The 26,456-nt window shown below is 38.1% G+C and overlaps 1 protein-coding gene across 3 annotated transcripts in view; it reads right to left on the reverse strand.

Annotated features, from left to right (window-relative positions):
• Positions 1-26,456, reverse strand: part of LOC127433074 (PDZ and LIM domain protein 5-like) — a 112,737-nt gene that overhangs the window by 62,585 nt on the left and 23,696 nt on the right. For all 3 annotated transcript variants that reach the window (XM_051684722.1, XM_051684720.1, XM_051684721.1), the window contains exon 3: positions 113-264. In XM_051684722.1, coding sequence (XP_051540682.1) covers positions 113-264 — 152 coding nt within the window. The remainder of the gene's footprint in view (positions 1-112; positions 265-26,456) is intronic.

Raw genomic sequence — 26,456 nt, forward strand, 5'->3', positions numbered from 1 at the left:
GTATGTGTGAGCTTGTGTGTGTACTGTGTGTGTGTGTGTGTGTGTGTGTGTGTGTATACACTGTATGTGTGTGTGTGTGTGTGTGTGTGTGTATGTATGTGTGTTGTCTTACCTCTGCAGTGATAGGTTCAGGTTTCCCATACAAGCTTTGATTTTGTTCTGGGCCTCCAGGTGTGTCATGGTGTCTGTGGCGATGCCATCGATAGACAACACAACGTCTCCAACGTTGATCTTAGCTTTAGCCGCTTTCCCTCCATCTGTCAGCTAAAACACAACACACACACACACACACACACACACACACAGGTAAGGTCCTGTTTACACCAATTATAACCATCCGTATTAGTGCAAACTTGACATTAAGTGGAATGCTCATTATTTTTTTCCAGTGCCTGTATTATCTGAGCTTCACATGAGCTGTGTCACTGCATGTTGATATCAGACAAACTGAAGAAGTTCCATGAAGTCTTGTGTATGTATATATGTTTGGGCCAGTCATATTTTTTTAAGCCACACATAACCGTCAATGTTTAAAATCCTTGTTGTAGCTCAGTGTTTGATTGACAGGAGATTAGTCCTTCGCTGTTGTCCAGGACGCATCAAAACATGTGGTCACTAACGTTTCTGACCACCTCTGAATGTGATTTAAGAGATCGCATCAAAAAACGTTTTGCACCGTGTTTACTTCTGTATTTAGCCCTGTCCACTTGTGATTGGATCACCCGATACAGATGTTCATACCAGGTGTAAACTAAGCTGTACTACACAGTAATTTTCAATGTTTTAACAGGAAAGTGCATTTTTGGAACAGTACAGCTGAGGTTAACAAAGTCACATTGTTTTCACGTTAGTTAGTTTTGATGTTAGTTTGCTTTAAAACTGAAGCCACTAATGCTCAAAGAGCCCAGCCATATCATACTCCACTTCACCACACTCACTTTGATGTAAAAATGGGAAGTATGCAATATATCTCCAGACTTAAAAGCAGCCTCGGACAGTTAAAAAAACTGGCTTTAAAATCAAACCCACACAGAAGCGGATGGCAAAAATCTAGGATTGACAAATGACAGATTGGCCAATGATCTTTAACCCAGTGAGTGAAATAATTAAGATGGATCCATAGGCGAACACAAACCTTTGATGCGGAATGTAGCGAGACGCTCACAGGAGCAGACGCTGATGAAATACTACCTGCTGCAGACAAGGCAGAACACTAGAGCCCAGCTGCAGCGTGGGTAATTTATGAGGAGCTTTAAATTGTGGTTTGGAGCTCCACAAAACTGCAGAGCTGTTTACTTTATCAGATTAGACCTGACGGGCTATTAGACTCAGTCTCAGAAATAATCCTCACTCTTGTTAGAGTTGGAGGGGGGTTTGTGATCTTGTCTGGACTAATAAACAACCCAATACCTCACCAGACAACTACAGACGAGTCTAAACTTGAATGATTTAAACAAAGGCAAACAAAACACTGTACATCTTCTTGAGTGCTGTAGAAGAGAGCAGGTTTCTAGTAGGCCTGAGAAGTTATGTTATGCAAGTTATGCATGTACAGCAAGCAGAGAACCGTTTGTTGTATGATTGTGGTTGTTTTAATATCTATTCATTAGGCAGACACTGTTCTCTGATTTAACCTACAGTGCATGCAAGATATAAATTTACCAGCATGTATTTTCCTGGGGATCAAACCCATGACATTGGCTTCACAAGTATCATGTTCCCCAAGTTGAGCTACAGAGACACTTCAAAAGCTTCAATAACGTGGCAAAAGGCCACAAAACAAAAAGGCAACAAACCAAACTAAAACAAACAAACAAACAAAAGCAACAAAAACAAACAAAAAGCAACAAAAACAAAGGCAAAAACCAAAAACAAACCTAACAAAACAAAAAGCAAACAAAACAAAACCAAAACAAACAAAAAAGTAACAAACCAAATCAAAACAAAACTAAAACTAAAAACAAAACCAAACCAAACAAAAAAGCAACAAACACAATCAATACAAAAAACAAAACCAAACAAAAAGGCAACAAACCAAACTAAAACAAACCAAAAAACAAACAAAACAAAAAACAAAAAACAAAAGCAACAAAACCAAACAAAAAGCAACAAAAACAAAACAAAAGGGTAACAAACCAAATACAAGACAACACAAAACACAACTAAAAACAAAACAAAACCAATCAAAACCAAACCAAACAAAAAAGCAACAAACAAAATCGAGACAAAAAACAAAACAAAACCAAACAAAAAGGCAACAAACCAAACTAAAACAAAACAAAAAACAAAACAAAAGCAACAAAACTAAACAAAAGCAACAAAAACAAAACAAAATGGTAACAATAAAAGAAAAAAAAGGAAAAAAAAACAAATCAACACCAAAACAAACAAAAAAGTAACAAACCAAAAACATGACAACACAAAACAAAACACAACCAAAAACAAAACAAAACCAAACCAAACAAAAAAGCAACAAACAAAATCAAGACCAAAAAACAAAACAAAACAAAAAGGCAACAAACCAAACTAAAACAAACCAAAACAAACAAAAAACAAAAAAAAAACAACAAAAAAACAAAACAAAAGCAACAAAACCAAACAAAAAACAACAAAAACAAAAGGGTAACAAACCGGAAAAAAAAAAAAACACAAAACCAATCAAAACAAAAAGCAAACAAATAAATAAAAACCAAAACAAACAAAAAAGTAACAAACCAAAAACAAGACAAGACAACACAAAACACAACTAAAAACAAAACAACAAAACAAAATCAATCAAAACCAAACCAAACAAAAAAGCAACAAAGACAAAAACAAGACAAGACAAAAAACAAAACAAAAAACAAAACAAAAAGCAACAAATCAAAACAAACAAAACAACAATAAAAATAATGTATTAACTTCAAGATGATCAAAGCTTTAATACAGTGGCAAAATGCCAAAAACAAAACACAAAACAACTAAAAATACAAAAAATAGCTACAAAGCAAAATACAAAAAACAACAACAACAAAGAAGAGCAAAATAAATAAATAAATAAAACAAATAAAAATAATTAAAACGAAATACTTATGTAACTTGCCAACTAAATAAATTATGTGCTTAATTATTTAAAAGAGTTTTGAACCAGGAAATATACTTAAAAATGTGTAAATGCATTGACTGAGAAGTGTTTTAATTCACAGCTCAGAGGAAAATTGAGAGGGATATCAAAAGATCCGAACTAGCTGTCCAAATGTCTCTAAAGAGAACAGTAAACTGTAAACCTATACAGCAAACTTTAACAATCAAAAATCATGAATGGTACTGTTTTGTTTAAACAGCTCTGTCTGCTGCCATCAAAATGTGTTGTGATCCTGAGAGAGCAGACAGGTGAGCGTCATCGTTTACAGAATACTTTAAGTGTTCAAAACATCCTGTTAGGGGGGCCTGGATAGCTCAGCGAGTATTGACACTGACTACCACCCCTGGAGTCACGAGTTCAAATCCAGGGCGTGCTGAGTGACTCCAGCCAGGTCTCCTAAGCAACCAAATTGGCCCGGTTGCTAGGGAGGGTAGAGTCACATGGGGTAACCTCCTCGTGGTCATGATTAGTGGTTCTTGCTCTCAATGGGGCGTGTGGTGAGTTGTGTGTGGATCGTGGAGAGTAGCATGAGCCTCCACATGCTGTGAGTCTCCGCGGTGTCACGCACAACGAGTCACGTGATAAGATGCACGGATTGACGGTCTCAGAAGCGGAGGCAACTGAGACTTGTCACCAGCACCCAGATTGAGGTGAGTAACCGCACCATCATGAGGACCTACTAAGTAGTGGGAATTTGGCATTCCATATTGGGAGAAAAGGGGATAAAAAATCAAATAAAACAAAACGTCCTGTTAGAACTTTCTGCTTCACTTTCACTTAGACACAGAAAACTATTCTGGAATCAGACTGTCTCTGAGTGTCTTCATGTGTCTGGACAAGAGTGATTCATTAAGACTCAGCAGCAGGTGTGCATGATGCGATGGATTACGCAACCATGCATGAAGAATATCAATCATTCAGCACTTGTGTAGTTCACTCCTGCCAGGCAACAACACAAAACTAAAGTACTAAAGTACGTGCCCGCCTCCTGAGTCAGATTGAGACTTGCTCAGCTCACAGCCAACACCTTTAAAACATGAACAATGATGCAGAACTCAAGATATAAACACTTGCTCCTGTCAAAAACATTTAGCTTTTTTCTCTTTTTTTTTCCATTTTCTAAAAGTCCATCAGATAAATCGAAATTTTAGTTGGTTTACTCATATAGAACGTTTACTCATAAGCAAGTTTGAAAATGTGACTTATCGCTTAATCAAGTAACACAAACTACAAAACTAAAGGGCCTGGCCACAAGAGAGTGCCTCTGTGAGTCTGATGAGGTCACACACACACTAATTCAGTGCACATCCCTTAAAAAAATGAGTTTTTAGATCAACAACAACAACTGCAGTCCCAAAAGTCCCAAGGAGACCCCACCACACAAAAATGTGGAAAAATCAGAAAGTTGTGGGGTCAAAAGGTCAGAGAAACACTTTAAAATGCCTTCTTAACATATACTATACAGACACACACTAGCACATGGCTTAGCATTCGCAGGAGTACTAGTAGTAATTTATTTTATTAACGTCATAAACTAAACCTCAGCCTCGTAAAACTGAAGGCAACAAGGATCAAATCCGTCCACAGAGGATAACTACATCCAAAATTATTCAACATTTCTCACTGTTTCTCTTTATGTTTCCTTTGACTTATTTTAGACACCATAATTCCATGGCTTTGCACCAAAAACCTAGTAAGCTGTCTTGTGTACTCCCTCCATAGGCAGCTACCATCAAAAGCAGCATCCTAACTGAAAAATAACCTCACAAGAGAGAGTTTTGAAGCCCTCTAGATAGATAGCAACTCTATGCATCATACGAATAGCGCGCTTCGTAAGTGCACTTAAGACTCGTCATTAGCATGTTGCTTAGTTAACAATGCAGTACTCTGAACTGTACGGAGAGAATTTATCTTCTGAAATAGTTCTGTGTTCCTTCACAAAACGTTTCAAAAACTCACAATTATTCTGTGTTTGCAATATTTTGTATCCATCCCTTATCAAAATGAATTATGGTTTTACTAGAGTAACCAAATTTTTTAAAACCATACTTGCACTTGGGTAGCACAGTTAATCAAAACTGCAATAAAACTGTGACACGTGCATGTGCAATTTCTAAATCGCATACAAGTTGCAATTTTATTTCTTTCTTTTGTCACGGAATTCTGTGATGTTAAATTCGCCATTCTGATCGGTGCATACTAATGAGATCTCATCAATCAGAACGCAGTGCGCAAAAAAAGATCACGATGTGAGAACAGAAATTGGGAAGGTGAATAAAGAATAAAGCAAAACAAAAAGGCGCAAAGAAATAATCAACACTATCATCTATCGTTTATGCAAAGACAAGTTTTTTCCCTCTTGAAATGTGATTTTGAACACTGAAATACATTTCTGAATGTAAAATGTGTGAATAAGGAAAAACATTTGCCGTAACTGCAATTAAAGGAATATTCCGGGTTCAACAAATTTAAACTCAAACGACAGCATTCGTGTCATAATGCTGATTACCACAAAATCGTATTTCGACTCGTTCCTCCTTTTCTTTAAAAAAAGCATAAAATGGGGGGCCTGGGTATCTCAGAGAGTAAAGACGCTGACTACCACACCTGGAGTCGCGATTTTGAATCCAGGGTGTGCTGAGTGACTCCAGCCAGGTCTCCTAAGCAACCAAATTGGCCCGGTTGCTAGGGAGGGTAGAGTCACATGGGGTAACCTCCTCGTGGTCACTATAATGTGGTTCTCGCTCTCGGTGGGGCGTGTGGTGAGTTGTGCGTGGATGCCGCGGAGAATAGCGTGAAGCCTCCACACGCGCTACGTCTCCACGGTAACAAGCTCAACATGCCACGTGATAAGATGCGCGGATTGACGGTCTCAGACGTGGAGGCAACTGAGATTCGTCCTCCGCCACCCAGATTGAGGCGAGTCACTACGCACCACGAGGACTTAGAGTGCATCGGGAATTGAGCATGCCAAATTGGGGAGAAAAAAAAAAGCAAAAATGAACTTGTGCATTATCTGAGGTCTACTGTTTAATTAAACAGTTAAAATTAATTGTTTAAATCTGAATTTTTACAGTCAGGGTTTTAAGGTTTGTTGACATTACATCGTCATGGCAACAAAGTTGTAAAAATTGTCTATAACTTTCCACAGATGTGGTTAGTAAGTGATTTTATCACAGTAAAATCATGTTAACACACATATTGTTTATGTCTTGTGTCTTTACTTTTGAAACAGTGAGTATTTTAATGTTTACAGATTGACCCCATTGACTTCCATTGTAAGTGTCTCACTGGAACACACATTTGTGCTTTTATTAAAGAAAAGGAGGGACGAGTCAAAATGTAATTTTTGTGGTAATCAACATTATGACACAAATGCTGTCGGTTGAGTTTAAACTTGTATAAAACCCGGAATATTCCTTTAAAATCACAATCGCAATATCAATCAAAAAAATATAATACAAAAATAAATAATTGTTTATGTCAATATTGCACAGCCCTAATTTGTACCACAGATTAACCATGGTGTTACTATAGTAAAACTGTAGTAATCATGTTTTTTTTGGTAGTTTTTAGAGGGAAAATAAAGTCTCCTGTCTTACGTAGGCAGCTCACTATGTTTTAAAACAGAGCTCTTTGGTTCCAATTTTAAAAGAGAGGTTAACAAGTTGGCCCTTTTTTGAGCACACTGCGTGCTTTGAGAGTCACGACATGTGTGAAGTTTTCCAGTTGAGTCAGAATTTCATTTTCCTTCGTAACATTTTGTGTTTGTTACCACCTGAAATGAAATGAATAGGACAAATATCCTTTTGTTTGAATGCTTCTCATTACATCTCATTGCATTTGGCTCATGAGATATTTGCCCTCTTCCACTTGGCAGACGGTTAACATGCCACAGAATCGGCGCTGATGCTTTTATACCGGCAGTAAACGATAATGAGCGGTTGCTCAGCAACGACAATACCAAAGTTCTGTGGCCGTTCTCCTTTTAGAGCCGTCTGACCACATCACACACACATTTATCACAAAATGAGGTTGCACGATACACTGCAATTCCACATTGACAGAGTAACCCAAAAACAGGCCACAATCACTACGATACTCGCCGACCATTGTGACATTTACACGAGGCAGTCAGTAATCTAAAACTTAATTTGAGCTCCTCAGACTCATCGTTTCTCAATTTAAACCAAAAAGGATGCAGAAATCAAGAGTGTAATGAGGGAATAGTGGATACAGTCCAGAAAATTTTAAAAAGTAAAGTCTGTTTTAAAGAGCTTGAATAAGCAACACTGCGGTGCAAAGTTATTTCTGGGTTACTACATTGAGTACTCCCTGTGAAAACGGCCATAAATTATGAAAGGGTTATTGGGAGTGGGCCATTAAGAAATTACAAACTTGATTATCATGAAGCTGACCATGTGAAGGAGGATCACACACATCAGAATGGTAATTAATCTGCACAGAATGGAAACCAAACCCTAAAGATTAGATATAAATGGTTTAAATTGTCTGAATTTAGTCAGATTTACTGAATAAAAACTGTGTCTGTGTGCCTGTCACTGCATGTGTTAACTGCATTAAACTTGACAGACAACAATGGGTGAGCAGTTCATTTCTTTATTTTATGTTTCTTCATAAAAGCCTATAGCATAGGGGGCCTGGGAAGCTCAGTGAGTATTGACACTGACTACCACCCCTGGAGTCGCGAGTTCAAATCCCAGGGTGTGCTTACTCCAGTCAGGTCTCCTAAGCAACCAAATTGGCCCGGTTGCTAGGGAGGGTAGAGTCACATGGGGTAACCTCCTCGTAGTCGCTATAATGTGGTTCTTGCTCTCGGTGGGGTGCGTGGTGAGTTGTGCGTGGATGCCACGGATAATAGTGTGAAGCCTCCACACGTGCTATGTCTCCATGGTAACGCACTCAACAAGCCATGTGATAAGATGCACAGATTGATGGTCTCAGACGCAGAGGCAACTGAGATTCGTCCTCCGCCACCCGGATTGAGGCGAGTCACTACGCCACCATGAGGACTTAGAGCGCATTGGGAATTGAGCATGCCAAATTGGGGAGAAAAAAAAGCCTATAGCATATTGCAAAAGATTCAGCATGATATGCTAAAAATAACATGACTGTTTTTTTATTTTTATTGTTATTTTTTTTTAATTACATGTATCGCCGCAGTTCCAAGGTAAAATGTCCACTGTGTGGACATAAAAGAGAGTTAAATGTTCTCCCAAACAAATGCAGTTTTTAGGGTTAATGCTCTATCGAGTTTTAAATCAACAAAACCGACCTCCCCACCTAAACCTAACCGATAGTGTCATAAAAAGCAAATGTGAGACAAAAGACACAACCACGTCATTTTGTGGTGCTTCTGACACTTTTGGCTTGCATGTCGACTCACATGCTCTTCAGGACTTGTACCTTGCTCCTTTACATCCAGAGTGCGAATTACACAATGACCTTCAGGGGAGTCAGCGGTCAGAGCGGGGGTTGTTGTTGTTAGGGTTTATGATTTAATTATACACTTTACGTTAAGGATATATATGTTAACACAGCAAATGTAACATGCATTACATTCCAAATGAGGTTTCAAGAAATAACAATGAATATTTTTCATGCATTCCTTCATCTTGGAATTCTTGGTGTATGTTAATTTATACATACAATATTGTTCATTGTTAGTTCGTGCTAGTTCTTAATGATGTTAATTTTTACTATTAAACTGTATTAGTGTGTGTAGAAATAGACATGCCATGATTAAAAATGGTGTAAAAATATTGTTCATTTTTCATGTTAATTAAATGTGTCATTTTAATGTATACACAAGACAAAAATGTATTGTAATGAGTTACTGATACATGTAATAAAAATGAATCAAACAACACTTCCATGGATAGACTACCTAAATATTATCATGCACTTTCTCAACTACTCCTAAACTAATTTTCTTCACTAAATAGTAAAAAACTTCCCTGTTTGTTCTCTTCCTCTGGCTCTTGTTGTCTTCACTGGTGATTGAAATCTCAAAAGTAAGGATTTAATTATTTGTTGCAAATATCACTCCATGTTGCTATAATTTGACCTTTTCTTGGTTCAAACAGTGTATTTGTGAGTAGGGTTGTTTCTTACAGCACTACCATCAGGATATTTATAACAAAAAAATTAGTTGATTTTATATATTCATTATACTTAATGATGTATGACGAGAGAACATTTATCTTATTTTCATTTTAAACAGAGCGCTACAGTTTTTTACTTTTGTTCTTTCTACCAGCCAACGATGATTCTGAGAAAACACGCCCACAGCCTGTTATTGTTGCTATAGTAACGAACGCAACTTCCAAGCGTTTCTGATTGGCAGGTAAAACGCAAGCTTTTATTTCAGCTTTGTTATTAGATTTGTAGTTATTTTTCGTTATTTCAGCAGACAGCATGCTTCACACATTCGGATCAACAGCATTAAGTTAAAGAGGGTAAAGTTTGGGGCCTGGGTTGCTCAGCGAGTATTGACGCCGACTACCACCCCTGGAGTCGTGAGTTCGAGTCGAGGGTGTGCTGAGTGACTCCAGCCAGGTCTCCTAAGCAACCAAATTGGCCCGGTTGCTAGGGAGGGTAGATTCACATGGGGTAACCTCCTCGTGGTCATGATTAGTGGTTCTCGCTCTCAATGGGGCGTGTGGAAAGTAGTGTGTGGATCGTGGAGAGTAGTATGAGCCTCCACATGCTGTGAGTCTCCGCGGTGTCATGCACAACGAGTCACGTGATAAGATGCGTGGATTGACGGTCTCAGAAGCGGAGGCAACTGAGACTTGTCCTCCGCCACCCGGATTGAGGTGAGTAACCACGAGGACCTACTAAGTAGTGGGAATTGGGCATTCCAAAATTGGAAGAAAAAGGGGATAAAAAAAAAAAAGAGGGTAAAGTTTATCATTCAAATGAACTGTTAACAAGCATTTTAGACACTTACATTCGCTGTGCTCTGTCCATGTGTTAAATCAAGAATGCGCATCCATGAACAAGTGCTTTTTCCCCCCCGCGCATTCACTTTAACCACTCAGGCAATGTCAGTGGTATGGCCCATTTTAGGGGTGGCCCAGATTACAAGTTGAAATCAAGCAGAGCTATAGAAATGTACATATTTACAATTAAAGCTTCATATTACGAGTACATTCTATGACTCCCCCCAACATGTTGTTTTAACATCCTTTGGGGGGGGGGGGGGGGTTCAAGCCTTGATTGGTGGGTCAAACCCCCCTAAACCCCCCGTAATTCACATCTTGTTTACATCACAAGTGCAACACTCTCAGTTGAGCAACCACGCAAATTGATCACACTCGAACAAGCTTGTAAATGTAGTTGGTTATGAAATACAAACGTTAAAATGAATCATGCGCTATAGTAAAAGTGTTCAGATGTCATCAGATAGCATTATGCAAGGAACAGGGCGAAAAGTTATTTGTGTGAAAGAGAATAAAAGTCATTGTGGTTTTAGCATCTCCAGTGTTTATTTCGCCAGAAAAACTGATGCCATATGTACAACGAGCAGAGTAAAAGATTGTGTTGACAAATAGGTTTACAGAACATTTTCATTGTATTTCCTGATGAGTTTACTGTGCAACTAGAGGAAAATGAAGACTCAGTACAGACACGTAGCTATGAGAATTGCAGCTACGCTTCTGCAATGAAGCACCGCGGCGCTCACGCGAGCTGTAAGAAACAGCCTTGTGCAATCCATGTTGTGTTCTACAGCGTGATAAAAAAAGCAAAAAAAGCACGAAAGAAATTATACTTAATTATAGCCGTATATCTAAATAATTACAGAGAAGCAGTTCTGAGTAGCTGACGAAGAAAACTCACCACATGATGTTTAGAAAAGATGTGAGTTATGCTACACCAGACAAAATAAGTCACAACATTCGCTTTAGTTCCATCATAGACAGCAGCCAATCGCTTCCATGTGCACCTCCCCAATTAGCTACATTATCTGCAATCACACGTAAATCAAATTGAGATGAAATTCCCCATAAAGATGTTTAATGATAAACCCATGGATCATCATTATCTGCTTGCAGTGAACCGCGTTTGGCTGAACGTATGTCAAAGCCTCCACCATATTCCCCACGCTTATCTGCCATCTCGCTAAATGCATCCATGTGTTTACATGTGTGGTGTCCACTCCAAACAAGGCCAAAGGGAAGTTTCCATTCCACACACAGCTGCTGTGTGCATTGTATATCATAACAACAGCGAAATGTTAATTAAAAATGCATCATCTACTGTTTGTGCTTAACATCAGGTTCTGCACTGAACAAACCCCCTACACTTGCATTGAAGGAGGGACCTGAGCCATATCAAGAGACCAGAATATTTCTGCTTGTTGGCTGTTTTGTAGGAACCACCCAGAACACCATAGCAAACCACATATCAAAATGCTAAAACCACTCAGAACACCTTAGAAACCGCATAACAATGCCCTGACAACCAATTACAGCCATGAGTTTTGCATGGCCAAACACCACTCACATTTTCTTAATTCTAGTTTAGTACAGACCAGTTTGAAAAATATTCTTTGGTTTGAACATTTTCTGTCAAGCCCAAAGTATACTCCATTTGACTGTGCGAGCATACACAGGTGTTTGGCGCATGTGTGCTATGACTGCTATGAGATACTGGACTATTTCTCTTCAGGAGTTTAGACCCATAAAGTTGTCTTTATAGTCTTTCAGACTCGACTTACAGGTATCTCCTGACCTCCTCTCACACTCACTCTTGACGTGCACATCCACTGCTGTTGTTTTTAACTTCGTCTCCTTTTATTTACCAGTGAGTACATCTTCTTCTAGTGTTTATTTGTGATAGCAAAGGCTCAAATGTGAGTGTTGCCACCTTGGTGGACCCACTAATTAGTGCAAATATTTCTGGGCGCATGTGCATTCTGCGTGTTCAAAGATGCTCGATTAGAAAAATCAGGCTGCGTGCATTCGGTCCTCGTGCACTCTGCTGATGACAAGATTTGCGTCACGGACGCACAGCATTCGCGGACATTCAGCATTTGACCGAAAAATACTTTGGGCTTTAGGTATCAAACACAACTAAAAACAGCAGTGGGAAGTGCTTCATTCAAAGTGACTTGTAGTGTTAATGGCAGCCCTTTTCTACTATCAGGCCAAACGTGGGCATGCTAGTGTGTGCCAGGGCCAATTGCGTTCCCGCTGTCACTTAAGGGGCTTCATCGTGCCTCCTCGGGGCTTTCTCTGGCCCGCCAACCATGGATTGAGGTGGGATCAATGTCAAAGGCTTTCCAGGTTGTGTATCCAGTGAACAATGGTACAGGTTCGGAAAAAAAAGAAAAAGAAAAAATGCGGGCACAGTACTAATCCGTTAAAACACCCAATGGACAAAGCGGTGCCCAAAGAAATTACTTTCCATGGTTCTGTGAACTTTCATAGATGGTGTGCTGGGACCACTCGGGACACCATGGCAGTTACAGCCGGTGAGTTATCAATGCTAACTTATCTTGCTGTTTACATATTATATAAACTTGATATTCTATATAACTAGATAACATGGTTCCCTCTTGCTTGTGAAATGGGTGGGGTGTGTGATGTTGGCACCGCAGAGGCAGGTGTTGTGGGCAATGCTGTGGAATTATTGGCCCGATGGTGGGAATGCAGATTGATTTTGGTCTTGCGATTCGAGGTCCGAGGCTATTGGCCCCAACTGACAGCCCTGGCTCGCACTGGCCCGATAGTGGAAAAACGGCTAGTAACGTAACAGAGCACTCTAGCAACCATCTAGCAATGCCCTGGCAACCATCTAGCAACCACCGAGAACACCCTAGCAATTGCCTGTTAACACCAAGCAACCAGCTCAAACACCCTAGCAATACCTAGCAACCAGCCAAAAACCCCTAGCAACACCTAGAAACCAGCCAGAACAACCTATCTATTACCAGCTAGAAAGCCTTAGAAACGCCTTGTGACCACCTATCAACCAGCGAAAACAACCTAGCAATTTCCTGCCGACACCAAGCAACCAGTCAAAACACCCTAGCACACCTAGAAACCATTTAAAACACCCTTGCAACACCAAGCAACCTGCTAAAAAACCTAGCAACGCCTCACAACTTGCCAGAAATCCCTAGGAACACAGTGACCACCAAGAACACTCTAGCAACTATTGAAAACACCCTAGCAATTTCCTGCCAACACCAAGCAACCAGTCAAAACAACCTCACAGCACCTAGCAACACACCAAAAAACCCTAGCAACACCTAGCAACAAGCCAGAACACCCTAGCAAAGAGCCAGAACAACATAGCCATAACTATCAACAGCTATAAACCCTTAGAATTGCCTAGTGACTAGCCAGAACACCCTAGCAACGCTAAAAAATAAAAATAAAAAATCTGTCTTTTTGACAATAAGGCCTGTAGAACTTTCAATTTACAACATGCAAACCTCAAATTTGTACAACTATTTTAAACTTCCAGACTAGGCTTTCTCAAGCCAACATCGAAGTTTGTCTTGACAAACCGTACCTTCAGGGTTGGGGAGTAACGGAATACATGTAAAGGGATTATGTATTTAAAATACAAAATATAAGTAACTGTATTCCACTACAGTTACAATTTAAATCATTGGTAATTAGAATACAGTTACATACAAAAAGTATTTAGATTACTGAAGAGATTACTTTGCATTTTATTGTCATTTGTTTCATTTAATATTTAGTCCTTTCAGATGGAAAAGATTTCCAGTAGTGAAACACTTTCTTATGATGCGTTACATTCATACGAGCAGACAGAGAAGTACGTTTGAAGTAATTTTGCGGCAGAAGAAATAGAAATAAACCTTGTGTAAATTGTCAGCTTTACGCTAAGCTAAAATGCTATTTCTAGCCATTTTACATGCACGTTACCAGACACGATCACATATTTTTTATCAAGAAAATTCACGTTAGAATTTCTTTTTTTCTAGTAAGACCTTTGATATTAGGACAAAAATCATATTCTTGATTAAAAAAAAAAAAAACTGTATTGTTTTCCTGTAAAAATATCTAAAAATCCTTAAAACAAGATCAATTACATGTATCTTGTTTTAGAAACAACACTGCATAAGATATTTAGGTTTTTCAGTGAATGTATTTTTAACGTGTATTTTGTCTTACTGTACTGGCAGAGTTTTTAATAGTCAAAACAAGTGAAAAAATCTACCAGTGCTGAAGAAGTAATCCAAAGTATTTAGATTACATTACTGACTTTGAGTAATCTAACGGAATACATTACAAATTACATTTTACAGCATGTATTCTGTAATCTGTAGTGGAATACATTTCAAAAGTAACCCTCCCAACCCTGCGTACCTTTGTAGTTACAATATTTACAGTAGAAAGAACACATGCTTTAACAGACAATACTTCTCCACCTTCCCACATTACTGCTTTGATTGTATAATACAAAGATAGAAGGAATGTAACGGATGTGTCCTAATCAAGTTTCAGCAAAACACCTGGTTCATCCTGAAACTCACATTCCTGGAAAGTTTGAAACAGATGACACAATGTCTCTCTTGGAAAAATATGGCATTGAAAAAGTTGGTGAACCACTTTAACAAGCACCCACCACAACTGACTCGCTGTGACTCGATATCTTAAATTTGATGACCAGAAGCGCACTCATTCATCGAAAGATGCTGAAAGTGAAGCACAGCAGCATTTCAATCGACATGTGTGGGGCCCGTTGGGGAGACTCTGGCAAAGGGCCGTTTGCGTAAGAGACGCATGTTTGAATCTGTGACAAACTGTACTGAGTGTGGTCTTTATATGCTGACAGGAAAATCTTGTAACTTTTGACAAGTCTCTTGGAGTTACGATAAAGATTAATGGAGAAAAGGCAGCTGTTCCACTAAATTTCATGGTTAAGTATTATCTTTCCATGGTTAAAAGAGGAATCACACAACCTATTGAAACCCATGAGTCCTTTTTTCACTATTAATATTGCTTAAATGTCTCATACACTGTTCTGAGTGTTTTTTTTTTTAAGAGTGTTGCTCTGACGTTAATAAAATACATTGTGGGGTTTTTTTCCACACATGCAAATGTCAGTAACGGGCCACTCAAACATGAGTAGTCTGATTTCAGTGTGACACAGTGCCATACGTCGTGATCTCGCTCATGCAACCAAACCGAAAGCTCTCAGGTCCGTTTCCACAGCAACAGAAACAAAACAGGACATTCCAGAGCTGGAGGAGAAGAAAGCCAAGAATGAAGAAATGATGAATGCCTTTAGAAACAAACCGATCTGGCATACACTCATGTAAACGCATCACCTGATCATTCTGTGCTACTAGGGTGAACAAACGAGAACTTTCATTTCCACAGCTGACATGGAGATAAATTATGGAGAAACATGTAAATGAGAATACAGCATATGACAGAGGGAAAGAGAGATACTGTAGGCTACGTTGTTGCTATTTTTTATAAGCATTACTGGCACCTGATTCTAATTTTATTTTTAGCGTTATTTGAGACTGTTTTAATAATAATAATAATAATAATAATAATCATGAGGACTGTAAATCGATAAAAAAATATTTAATTAAATATAGCTGCAAGCAGCAATTGTCAGGGTTCAAGCCTTTTAAGAACTTTCAAAGTATGCAAAAAAGGTATGTATTTGTATATGTATATGTACTTTGTAAGTTGCTGAATTTGCAAACTGGTGTTAAATATGACTCTGATGTCTTGTGTTCAACGATCCTGAAACAGGATAATTGTTATGGTGGTCATTTTTAACTGTTATAAAGCCACAAAGCACCCAGTCTCCAAAAAGGTTTTAGAAATTTGAATATTTATTTTAGGAATTATAGGCTTTTGGATACACTTGGTCAAACCCACATGATAAATGCAACCCCTAAATAACTACATAAATAACTAAAGTTCAACTTTTCTTTGATAATTATTGACCTAGAGAGTCCTAGATGTAGATCACAATAGCAGGTAACATTGGATAATATACAATAATTTACACACCATTTATACAGCCATTTTGCTGAAATTTGATTGGCTGCTGGCAGCCATGTTTTTTTATTTGTCTGAGTCATATTGTAGAATATGTTAGCATTTGGCCCCTACAAGAAGCATACCAATTTTCAACTTCATTGATAATACAGTAGCGGAGTTATGAGCATTTTTTTAGATGTAGCACCCCCTATAGGTGAATTTTTTCGCGATTTTGCATGCAGACTCGAAATGTGCTGTTGTATATGTGTATCAAGTTTCGTAACATTTGGCCTTTTCATTTGGTAGATATTGGTCAATACGTACAAAATAGACGACGCCTGACCAATTCGTTGGCTTATATCTTCGCAACGCTTCGACGAATCAAAATTCCTTTGATAACTTTTTGTCAGGAGGGTTCATAGTAGACACACCCCAATGTTCATGACAGAAATGAAATCGGAGATATACGTTTTGTTCGTCTTGAGCCAAGGAATGATGTAAGACACTTGAGTATAAAACAAACAGTTCAGGAGTTATGGGCCAAAACGTAAACATGATCACTATAGCGCCACCTTGAGGCAGATCGGGCCAAAACTTTGATATGCTGTAGTACTCTGGGGGACCTTCCCTCAAAGTCAGCTCTCTATGACTTACGGTTTGGTTTGCACAATCAGTTTTAGGGCAGAATAATAATAAAAATAAAAAATCCTTGCAGTTACAATAGGGTTTCAGCCCTTCGGGCTTGAACCCCTAATTACATTATATGCTGCTTAAGTAATCAAATTAATCTAATACATTGCATGTCAATATCTGTTGAGAAAGGCCTCCAAATAAAAATATTTCAATATATATTTATATCACGATCAATGGAAACATATAAATGCTTTACGCTGCAACCCCCCAACGTTCAAGCCAAATCTACGCCCTTGCATGACATTACTGTGGCAGACGAGTAAAGCAGTGATTAGGCAATACAAAAAGTGGTTTTGGAAGGCAATATATTGTTTATTTTCACATTACTGACCATAAGCCTATCATTGGCCTGCAGCCAACAGCAATCCATTTTGCAACTGAACTTGTCAATCTGTCCGAGGCAGATTTATTATAAGGACTCTTCTAAGTCTATGTACACATGCATCCTCACATTGGTTGTGTCACATCATAAACATCATGTTTTAGGACGCTGTTTTAATTAAACGTAGTTGGAAACTTAGAAAAACAAATCTCGAGGTTTGGCATTGCTCTCCGCCCAGCTGAGCATGAAGATGGTACTTCAAGCTTGAATTCCTTTGATGGTAGAAATATTTCCGTATTAGTATTATTATCAAATATACCCAACCTTTCCACTAAGGAAATAACTGTAAGCATCTAAACTATGATACATTTTATTCCCCTCTCTCCTGTAGACACACTCAGCATCAACAAGATAACGGTACATGTCTGGATAAGTCATTTCAGGTAAATGTTTGATGTCTTTTGAGAAAAGTTGTTGCCTCATAGACTTATTTAGCATATCCGGTGATGACACCTCATTGTTTATCTTCAGTCATTGTTTATATTCATTCTGCTTTAGCTAGACTTATAAAGTATGCGCTAGTCATACTGTTCTGACAGTTATGGGTTTTAAAAATGTCTTTCCTTGTCAATGCTTTTGTTGTTTGCATTAATGCTTTGGCAAAATTGTACGTAAACACAATAAATCCAATAAAATACTTTTAATTTAAATTTAAAATTGAGAGAGTAAAAACTACATTTGCCGATTGTTAATTTAGAATTTTCTGCCGTATTATTTAATTTAATATTTTAGTGTATATATATATATATATATATATATATATATATATATATAAAATATAATTGTATATTTATTTAATTTATTTTATAATATTTTGTATTTATTTAATTTAATTTGATCTGATTTGCTAACTACTTTGGCAACTGTATTTTTTATTTAATTTATTATTATTATTTAATATTTAATTTAAATGTAACTTGTTAAACAACTTGTTTTCCTTCACACTGCTTTGACGATACAATTGTACCTCCTTGCCTTTAAAGCACAATAAATTGAACTGAGAGAAACAGATGCTTTGCCCTTTAGAAAGACTCTGCGGTTTTAAATCAGAAAAACATTCTCAGCTGTGGTTTCAAATACACTTGTGTGCCTGTGAAAGTGTCCAATGTTCTGTTATTAAGATAGTGTCTGTTTAAAGAAAGAAAAGCTTGTTCATTCCCTGAAGACCTGGAGAAATAAAGCAGAGCCAAAGCAGAAAGGTGACATGATGTGAAAGATTCATATTCAGAATCCAAAATTAACACTCTCAGCAGCCTAAATGAAAGCAAAGGATGAGAACACATCCAACTTCAGATTACATCCATAACACATTCACCCAGCCTTCTTTGAAACGAACCCAAACGTTTGCCATTTTTTAGCACAAAAACCCACAAAAGCTATAAATCAGAGCGTGCAGAGTGAGCCAGCGTGACATGATAGATGAGCTCTCATTCATGTCACAATTAAAACCAGATTGCCTCATCTGAATGCTAAACATTCAGTGGACACAAGGATTGTACTGAGATTTTACTGGTTTTGGCATTCATGGAAAATTCAATAAACATTTGTCAGTCAAATCTAAAGCCCTTGTAAGACGTAGACAAACACAGTTGGCAAGAACACAATTTTTTCGAGTCACTAATTCAAAGTATGATCAATAGAAATACTGACGTTTGACTTTAACAGCACTACTGTTGAAACAGAGTAATTTCCTCATAAAAATCATCTATCTTTAGAAACAGGGAATTATAACGGGATTGATCAGCCCTCTAGATTGAGAGTAAATCACTGGCATATGTGACTAAATTTAGTGCTATGCGACCAATAATATGTCTGTTATTAGCCACCGGCATTGTTGGGTGTAAGGCATTACTAAGTAATTAATTGCTGTAATTAAATTACTTTTTCAGTGAAAAAAGTAAAGTAAGGGATTACTCTTAATTTTCAGTAATTTAATTACAGTTACTTCTGATGTAATTGCGGAAAATACTGTATAGACTCTAGAACAATTCTATATAAAACAATAGTGAATTTACAATCGAAATTTAACGTCTAATGTTAAAATATTTGTTTTATAATTTAATGCAGCCCCGTCTGGCACCAACAATCATCCATGTGATTATCTAATCAGCCAATTGTGTGGCAGCAGTGCAGTGCATAAAATCATGCAGATATGGGTCAGGAGCTTCAGGTGATGTTCACATCAACCATCAGAATGGGGAAAAAATGTGATCTCAGTGATTTGGAGCGTGGCATGATTGTTGGTGCCAGGTGGGCGGGTTTGAGTATTTCTGTAACTGCTGATCTCCTGGGATTTTGGGACATTCTGTGGATGGAAACGCCTTGTTGATGAGAGAGGTCAACAGAGAATGGCCAGACTGGTTCGAACTGACAAAGTCTACGGTAACTCAGATAATTAATATTGTGGCTGATCGGTGTATGTGAAGATGCACCTTTCCGGTTTAGTTGCATTATGCCTACATGTCATCAAAGTATGGCGAGTAAAAACTAGCCAATGGCGATTCTTTCTCCGATGAATCCGTAGAGGGTTGCTGATAATTTTTGGATCTGGATTTGGGGCCCAAAAGTATTAAGGTCATATTCTTTGGTTTTATGGGCTGGAAGATACTGAAAAGAGTGAATTAGAGTCAAGTGTTCCTGTAAATTTCCTTTTAGGTCTTTTGTTTTCAGATCAAAGTGAAGGATGAGGTCCAAATAATTAGAAAGCTGAAAATCAGTAGAGTTTGGAGAAGATATGTGAACTTTAACAGCTTGAGGGCTTTAAACCGCTTGACTGCTCCATGATTCTGTCATCTTGGCTCAATATTTGATATTCAGAGGTCAAAGCAGCTGAACTTTTCCTTTGAAACTGCCTGATGAAAGAGAAAGATGTTGCTCAACAGTACAAGAGAGAGAAAGAGATCATGAAAATATTGGCAACCGAGAGCTTGAAACCATCGAAATTCAAGAGACTATGTGAATGTAATCATTTTGCTCATTGTTGGGCCTAAACAGTTTTACTATAATGTTTCATTATTTTGTTTTGGGTCATCATTTGATGTCCAATCACAACAACCACAATGCATCACCTTCTATATCCACTATATCTATATATTAACCATGGTTTTAATACTGTATAATAATGTGGTATTTGTAGTAACCACAAAAATTAACCATGGTTAATTTTCCTAATGGTTAAACAAATAGGCTGATGAAATTAAAGGAATATTCTGGTTCAATACAAGTTAATCTCAGTCGACAGCATTTGTGTCATAATGTTGATTACCACAAAAAATCATTTTGTCTCGTCCCTCCTTTTCTTTAAAAAAGCACAAATGTGTGTTCCAGTGAGTCACTTACAATGGAAGTCAATGGGGTCAATCTGTAAACATTAAAATACTCACTGTTTCAAAAGTATAGACACAAGACATAAACAATATGTGTGTTAACATGATTTTACTGTCATAAAATCACTTACTAACCGCATATGTGTGAAGTTATAGACAATTTACAACTTTGTTACAATGAGACGTAACGCCGTAATATGCTAAAACGGCCATAAAAATTATGATTAAAACAACTAAAAAAAAAAGCATCACATTTCTGCCTTTAAACCCTCCAAAAATTGGCCCCATTGACTTCCATTGTAAGTGCCTCACTGGAACCTCCATTTTTGCTTTATTTTAACGAAATACATTTTTGTTGTGATCAACATTATGCCACAAATGCTGTCCATTGAGCTTAATTTGTATTGAATCCAGAACATTCCTTTAAATTGAACATAAATGTATTCTTAATATATAATAAAACTAGAAAACATCCTATTTTATACAACTGAATCTAAATATAATGATAAACAGCAGCAATTAAATAAATATTTTACTTCAAAAAAGAAGGCAAAGTCCATTTAGGCCTGCGCACAGGCTCAAGTGAATCATTTATGTGAACTAGTTCAATGACATGAACCTTCTGAATGAACTGACTCACCGGTTCATTTACATGAAATGTCTGAAAGAACCAATTCACTTGAATTATTCGGTTTTTCCAGCGCTACATAACAAAGAGAGGACGGTTCAGGTGAGCGTGTTTCATTACTCATGCTGCTCCGTTGCTGCGATCACAATACAATGTGATCATTAAAGCATTTTTGTGATGCCCAACAATGCATCCATAAGGCTGTACGTATGAAAACGGCATCTGTGCAATAAACACCTGAGCGTGAATCTGTCCACACACCAATTCCAGAATAAACAGAACCTGATTTCCACTGCGAATCTCTAGAAACTAATCCATCTGTTCGCTGTTAGATATTCTCCTGTAGATTATTTGTTTTTATCAGAATGATTTTACTTTATGTGGAGTCAAAGTTTGACAAACACTCAACGTCTGTACCATTTAGCATTGTTAAACTGAAATGTGGGAGCAATTGAGAGTCAGCCAAACGTACTGTGTGTAAATCAAGAAGTTGGAGCTAACCAAAGAGTATTCCACCACTGGAAATGTCAAACCACTTAAATCATCTTGCATTTGTATATTAGCAATCTTTATTTATTTGAAATGCTTGCATTTAAAGCGTTTTGTGGTACAGAATCGTTCCATTTTAATTCAAAGATCATTCTAGGTTTACCACAGAATTACCAGACATGAAACCATGAAGACTAAGTGACTTGGTCTCCATTCAAAGGACCCATTTGTATTTTATAAATACGCTCAACAGAATATGACGCAATAGTTTACCGCTACATTAAGCAAGTGTTTCTTGCATGCGGTTCCAAACCTTCACCCAACAACTGGACTTCTGAGCAACTCTAAATGCTGGACAGCTTAAAATAGCCCATGTGGTCTCTGTAAATGTTAGTTTAATAATTGGCCTCTGTGTATTTGCTTCCAAAGATGACAAGTTGGAAAGTGCCACAAAACATCGACGCACTCTAAAGTGAAAGCCGCAGAGCTTTCTGTGACTTTTATATGCCGAAAACCACAGTAACCATTCACTGGATGTATTCTAAGCTGTGGGGAGCGTCCGCCAACCCCACAGAACTGACAACATGCCCAGCTACACCACTGGTTTCTGGACAGACCTACAACTACAGCAACACTTACAGGGTTCATAATCAGTAGGAAATGTTCCTGTGAACTCATCAAACACTTGATGGAGATATATTACTCGTACAGCAGAATGGCCATTCGTTTGAGTTCTGCATTGTGCCAAGAGTAATTCTGGAGTAATTTTATAATTTATTTGAATCATGTAATTTTAGATTAATCAGTATTTGCTTTATTATGGTAATGCTAAACATCACAATTTAATTATTTTTTCCAGAATTATTTTAGCTGGAAATTAATTGAAAAAAATATATATAATGATGGAGCAGGTCATTTTTAATAATATATTAAATTAATTAAATATGACCTGCTCCATCGTGTTGACTCACTGTGTCTCAGTGCCTATTTAGGATAATTCAGTAAATTAAATACTTAACACATTTTTGTTTGGAACTTTGTGGACGCAAACCACAAGATACAATTATTCATAAGTAATAAATTATGTTTGTCATCAGTGCAAAAACAGCTTCACATTACTGTGTGACACTTGAGCTAAAAACATATGACTTAAAACAGTAAAACAGTATATAAATATATTTTTTAAATATTTTTTAAAGAGATACAAAATACAATATAGTGGTCTGTTGAATGCTTGATTCTGATTGGTTGGCGGACATTCTATGGTGTGCAATTATTAAATGCACGGTTATGAAGTATTTCCAGGTCTTGACCGCATAACGGTTCCATATCACTTTGCCAAATTACTTTGGAACCCTACAGGCTACCACAACAAAATAATGAAATAAAACAACGACATTGGCTAAGTACATCAGATAAGAATGACAAACAATGTCTATAATATCCTATTCAATTTCAGTTAAAAAAACACCCTCACCCTCTCTCTCTCTCTCTCTCTCTCTCTCTCTCTCTCTCTCTCTCTCTCACACACACACACACACACACACACACACACACACACACACACAGAGACTCACGTTGTGACAAACAAACAGAGCCTTCATGTAAACTCACTCAACAGTTTCTATATTATTAGAAATAACTTTCAATATGTGCAAGTGTTTCAACATATTTTGCCCTAATCGGCCTCCCATAGTGGAAAGCACCCTTGCGCCCCCCTCCCCCTCTCTTGTGCTCTCACACACACTCTCACACATGGACACACACTTACACATGAGCAACAAACAGAGGAAAAGCTATATGCAAGAATGGCATCACTCACTGCTGCTGAGAAGTATGCTTAAAATTTACATCTTGTGATTTGAAGTGATGTTATTGCTGACAAGAGCCAGAGCAAACACAGATAATTCCCACACGCAATCTCTCTCCGTTTCTCTCACTCTCTCTCACACACAAACACACACACACACACACACACGCATTACCTTGTTACTTCAATAAGTGCCTGAAAGCAGCACAAGTCTCCGTTACTAGTTCTAAAGTGACGTTTTCGAACTAGCAACTAAGGCACGGACTGTATCAAAACTACATGCTGAATCCGTGGCGGAAGAAAGTAGTTCGACTCACAAGAGCGCATTAGGGACGAAAACCAGAAAATGTCTTGATATAAAACCCTGAATGATATCTTAAGATTTAGTAAATGTGGTATATATATATATATATATATATATATATATATATATATATATATATATATATATTGGGCTGGGAAATTTAAAGTGTTAATTTCTGCGATTAATATTTTTTGTCAAAAAAAAATAAAAAATAATAATAATAATAATAATAATAATAATAATAATAACGCAATTAATGCATTATCCGTTTTTTTTTTATACTTCCTGAAAATTCACGCAATAGGAGAAAGGTGTCCCGAGTTGTTCCTGGCAGGCTACTCAACCTACAGCCTCTGATTAGGGTGGGGGCGGGGTTAGGGCATCTGCTGCCTGCCAAGAACAAACCCCGGCACCTTTGTACAATGAGTGAAACTTCACAAATTTTTTTCACCACTTTCTGTTCCTCGCACAGAAACTGCTTGTGTGAAGCAGTGCACACTTAAGGCCCAAACATATTTTACGCATGTTACTTATCGCAGACACATCTTGCTACGCAAACTCGATTTCACATGTCGTTGTGTTGTGAAATGTGTCAGAGCACATTTCATTACCCAACGCAAGTGCACACTCTATTCTCAGCGTTGCCACAAGGGGCGCTACAGCGGATATTTTTTTTCAATCAAAACTGTCATGGCAGAGCAGCAATTTGAGGAGAGTCTTGCCAAACAAATTAGATTACACAAACATATTTTTCTGTCATCTTTACAGCAAAAACAAAAGCACACTCCTCAACTGTCAACATGTTGACTCCACCACATCCGGTTTCGTGGCACCTAAAAAACTCTTTCGCCCCCTTGTGGTCCAAGGTCTGTAACCGGCACTGCAACGCAAGAGCGCACGTAATGTTTGTATAGGACCACGTGTTGGCCATGCATTGGCGAAGCGCTCGTGTCTGCGTACTTGCGTGAAGTATGTTTGGCCCTTTATTCATAGCACGCAACACATGCCCTGGGCATAATAGACACCAGAGCGGATTTATTGTACAGAGTATGAAGACTTCCTCAGCAAGGGGGCAAGCAATACGGGCAAGCTGCTGTATCTGTTCACATTGCCTGAATACGCTCACTTTCATCTGAACCCATTTCAAAAGCCTGAGTGAGACCCAGCATGTGCGTGACAAGAGACTGGAGGATGTGGCCGTTCAGCAAGCTACTGTCAGGTATACTTGTAGAGACAAAACAGCAGCCAGAGATAAAAATAATTGAGATTTTAAAGATTCAGCAAATTAAACTTCAGCATTCAATGTTTTATATCTGTATGTATAGTGTCTAATAATGCATTGGTACTGTACACTTAAGTTTCTCTTGCCAATAAAGTTTGATGTGAATTAAATCTGCCCATTTGATCCTATTATTAAACAAAGTCCACTGGAAAACCCAAATTGTAATTACAACATGACCACTGATTTTATGGCATGTATACATATACCTGTATAAAAGATCAGTGGCAGACTCAGGCTGTCTGTGGGGCAGGGGCGAAAAAATAAAAAGGGCACCAGCTGCATGAGGTGGGGCACTAGCGCGCAGAAATTTGTGATGCATTTATGGTGAAACAGCTCCATACCCTGGTTAAAATAGGGGTCCCCTGGAAAAAAGGTTGGGAACCACTGCCCTAGAGGGCACTTTATCATGTTTTCTTGCACACTGGGCCACCGTAGAGGTCGTATCATGTTTTATCTACCATAAGGTCATCCAAGAGGGCACATTTGCTGTGTTTTTTTCCGAAGTCAAGTCAAGTCAAAATGTATTTCTATAGCACATTTAAAAGCAACAGACTTGCGCCAAAGTGCTGTACAATAAAACATTGAGCATATAAAAAGAAAGCACCAGGTGGGCGGGCACCAGGTGACACTTTTGCCAACCATTAGTGTCTCATGTTGCTAGTGAATGGCCTGAAGCAAGACAGCAGCTGATTCAAAGACACTGAGCAAAAACTACTGAAGTGAGTTCTGAGAAAAACAGCATTTGAGCAGAGATGAAACTTGCTCTCAAATTTTCTTATCTAATGCAATTTCATTCAGACACATTTTTAAGTGTGGTTAAGAGTCCAAATCAATTTTGGGTCCTCTGTATACCGTCATACTACCCTGCCCTAATTACAAACCAAAACTCTTCATGGAATCCTTGAGTTATCCGTCAATGGCTTTCACCAAGTTTGGTCTCTGGAAATTTGAGGCCAATGCAGCCCAATGGAAAGCATTCATCTTCCCAACACTCTTCCTGTTCTTTCTTGTGCCTTGTGCTTATGTAACGCTAGATTATTGTCCAGAATGGAATCTCGCCTTGCTCTTACCTCACACAACAAACAATAACACTCCCCAGAACACAAACACACACTAGACATGTGTGAAATCAAACCGTAGTGGTACGTTCGCATGCTACAAAGACATTCCACCCTTTCCTGAGTGACATAAGCAGGGTCGTAATGCGAAGCGAGGTTAAGGAGCACCATCAGGGAATAATACAGAGTTCAACGCAAGCAGATAGCTAAAATTAGAGCGTATTTGTTCAGCACAAGTATCAAATGTCGAGCTGACAGAGAGCAGGCAGCTTTGTAAGGTTACAGGCTTATGGGAGGGGTCTCAGTGATGGGGGTTTGAGACCCAAACGGAGAGATTGAACCAAACAGGGAGA

The sequence above is a fragment of the Myxocyprinus asiaticus genome, chromosome 42 (assembly GCF_019703515.2).
Source record: "Myxocyprinus asiaticus isolate MX2 ecotype Aquarium Trade chromosome 42, UBuf_Myxa_2, whole genome shotgun sequence".
In the NCBI taxonomy this organism is placed as follows: Eukaryota; Metazoa; Chordata; class Actinopteri; order Cypriniformes; family Catostomidae; genus Myxocyprinus; species Myxocyprinus asiaticus.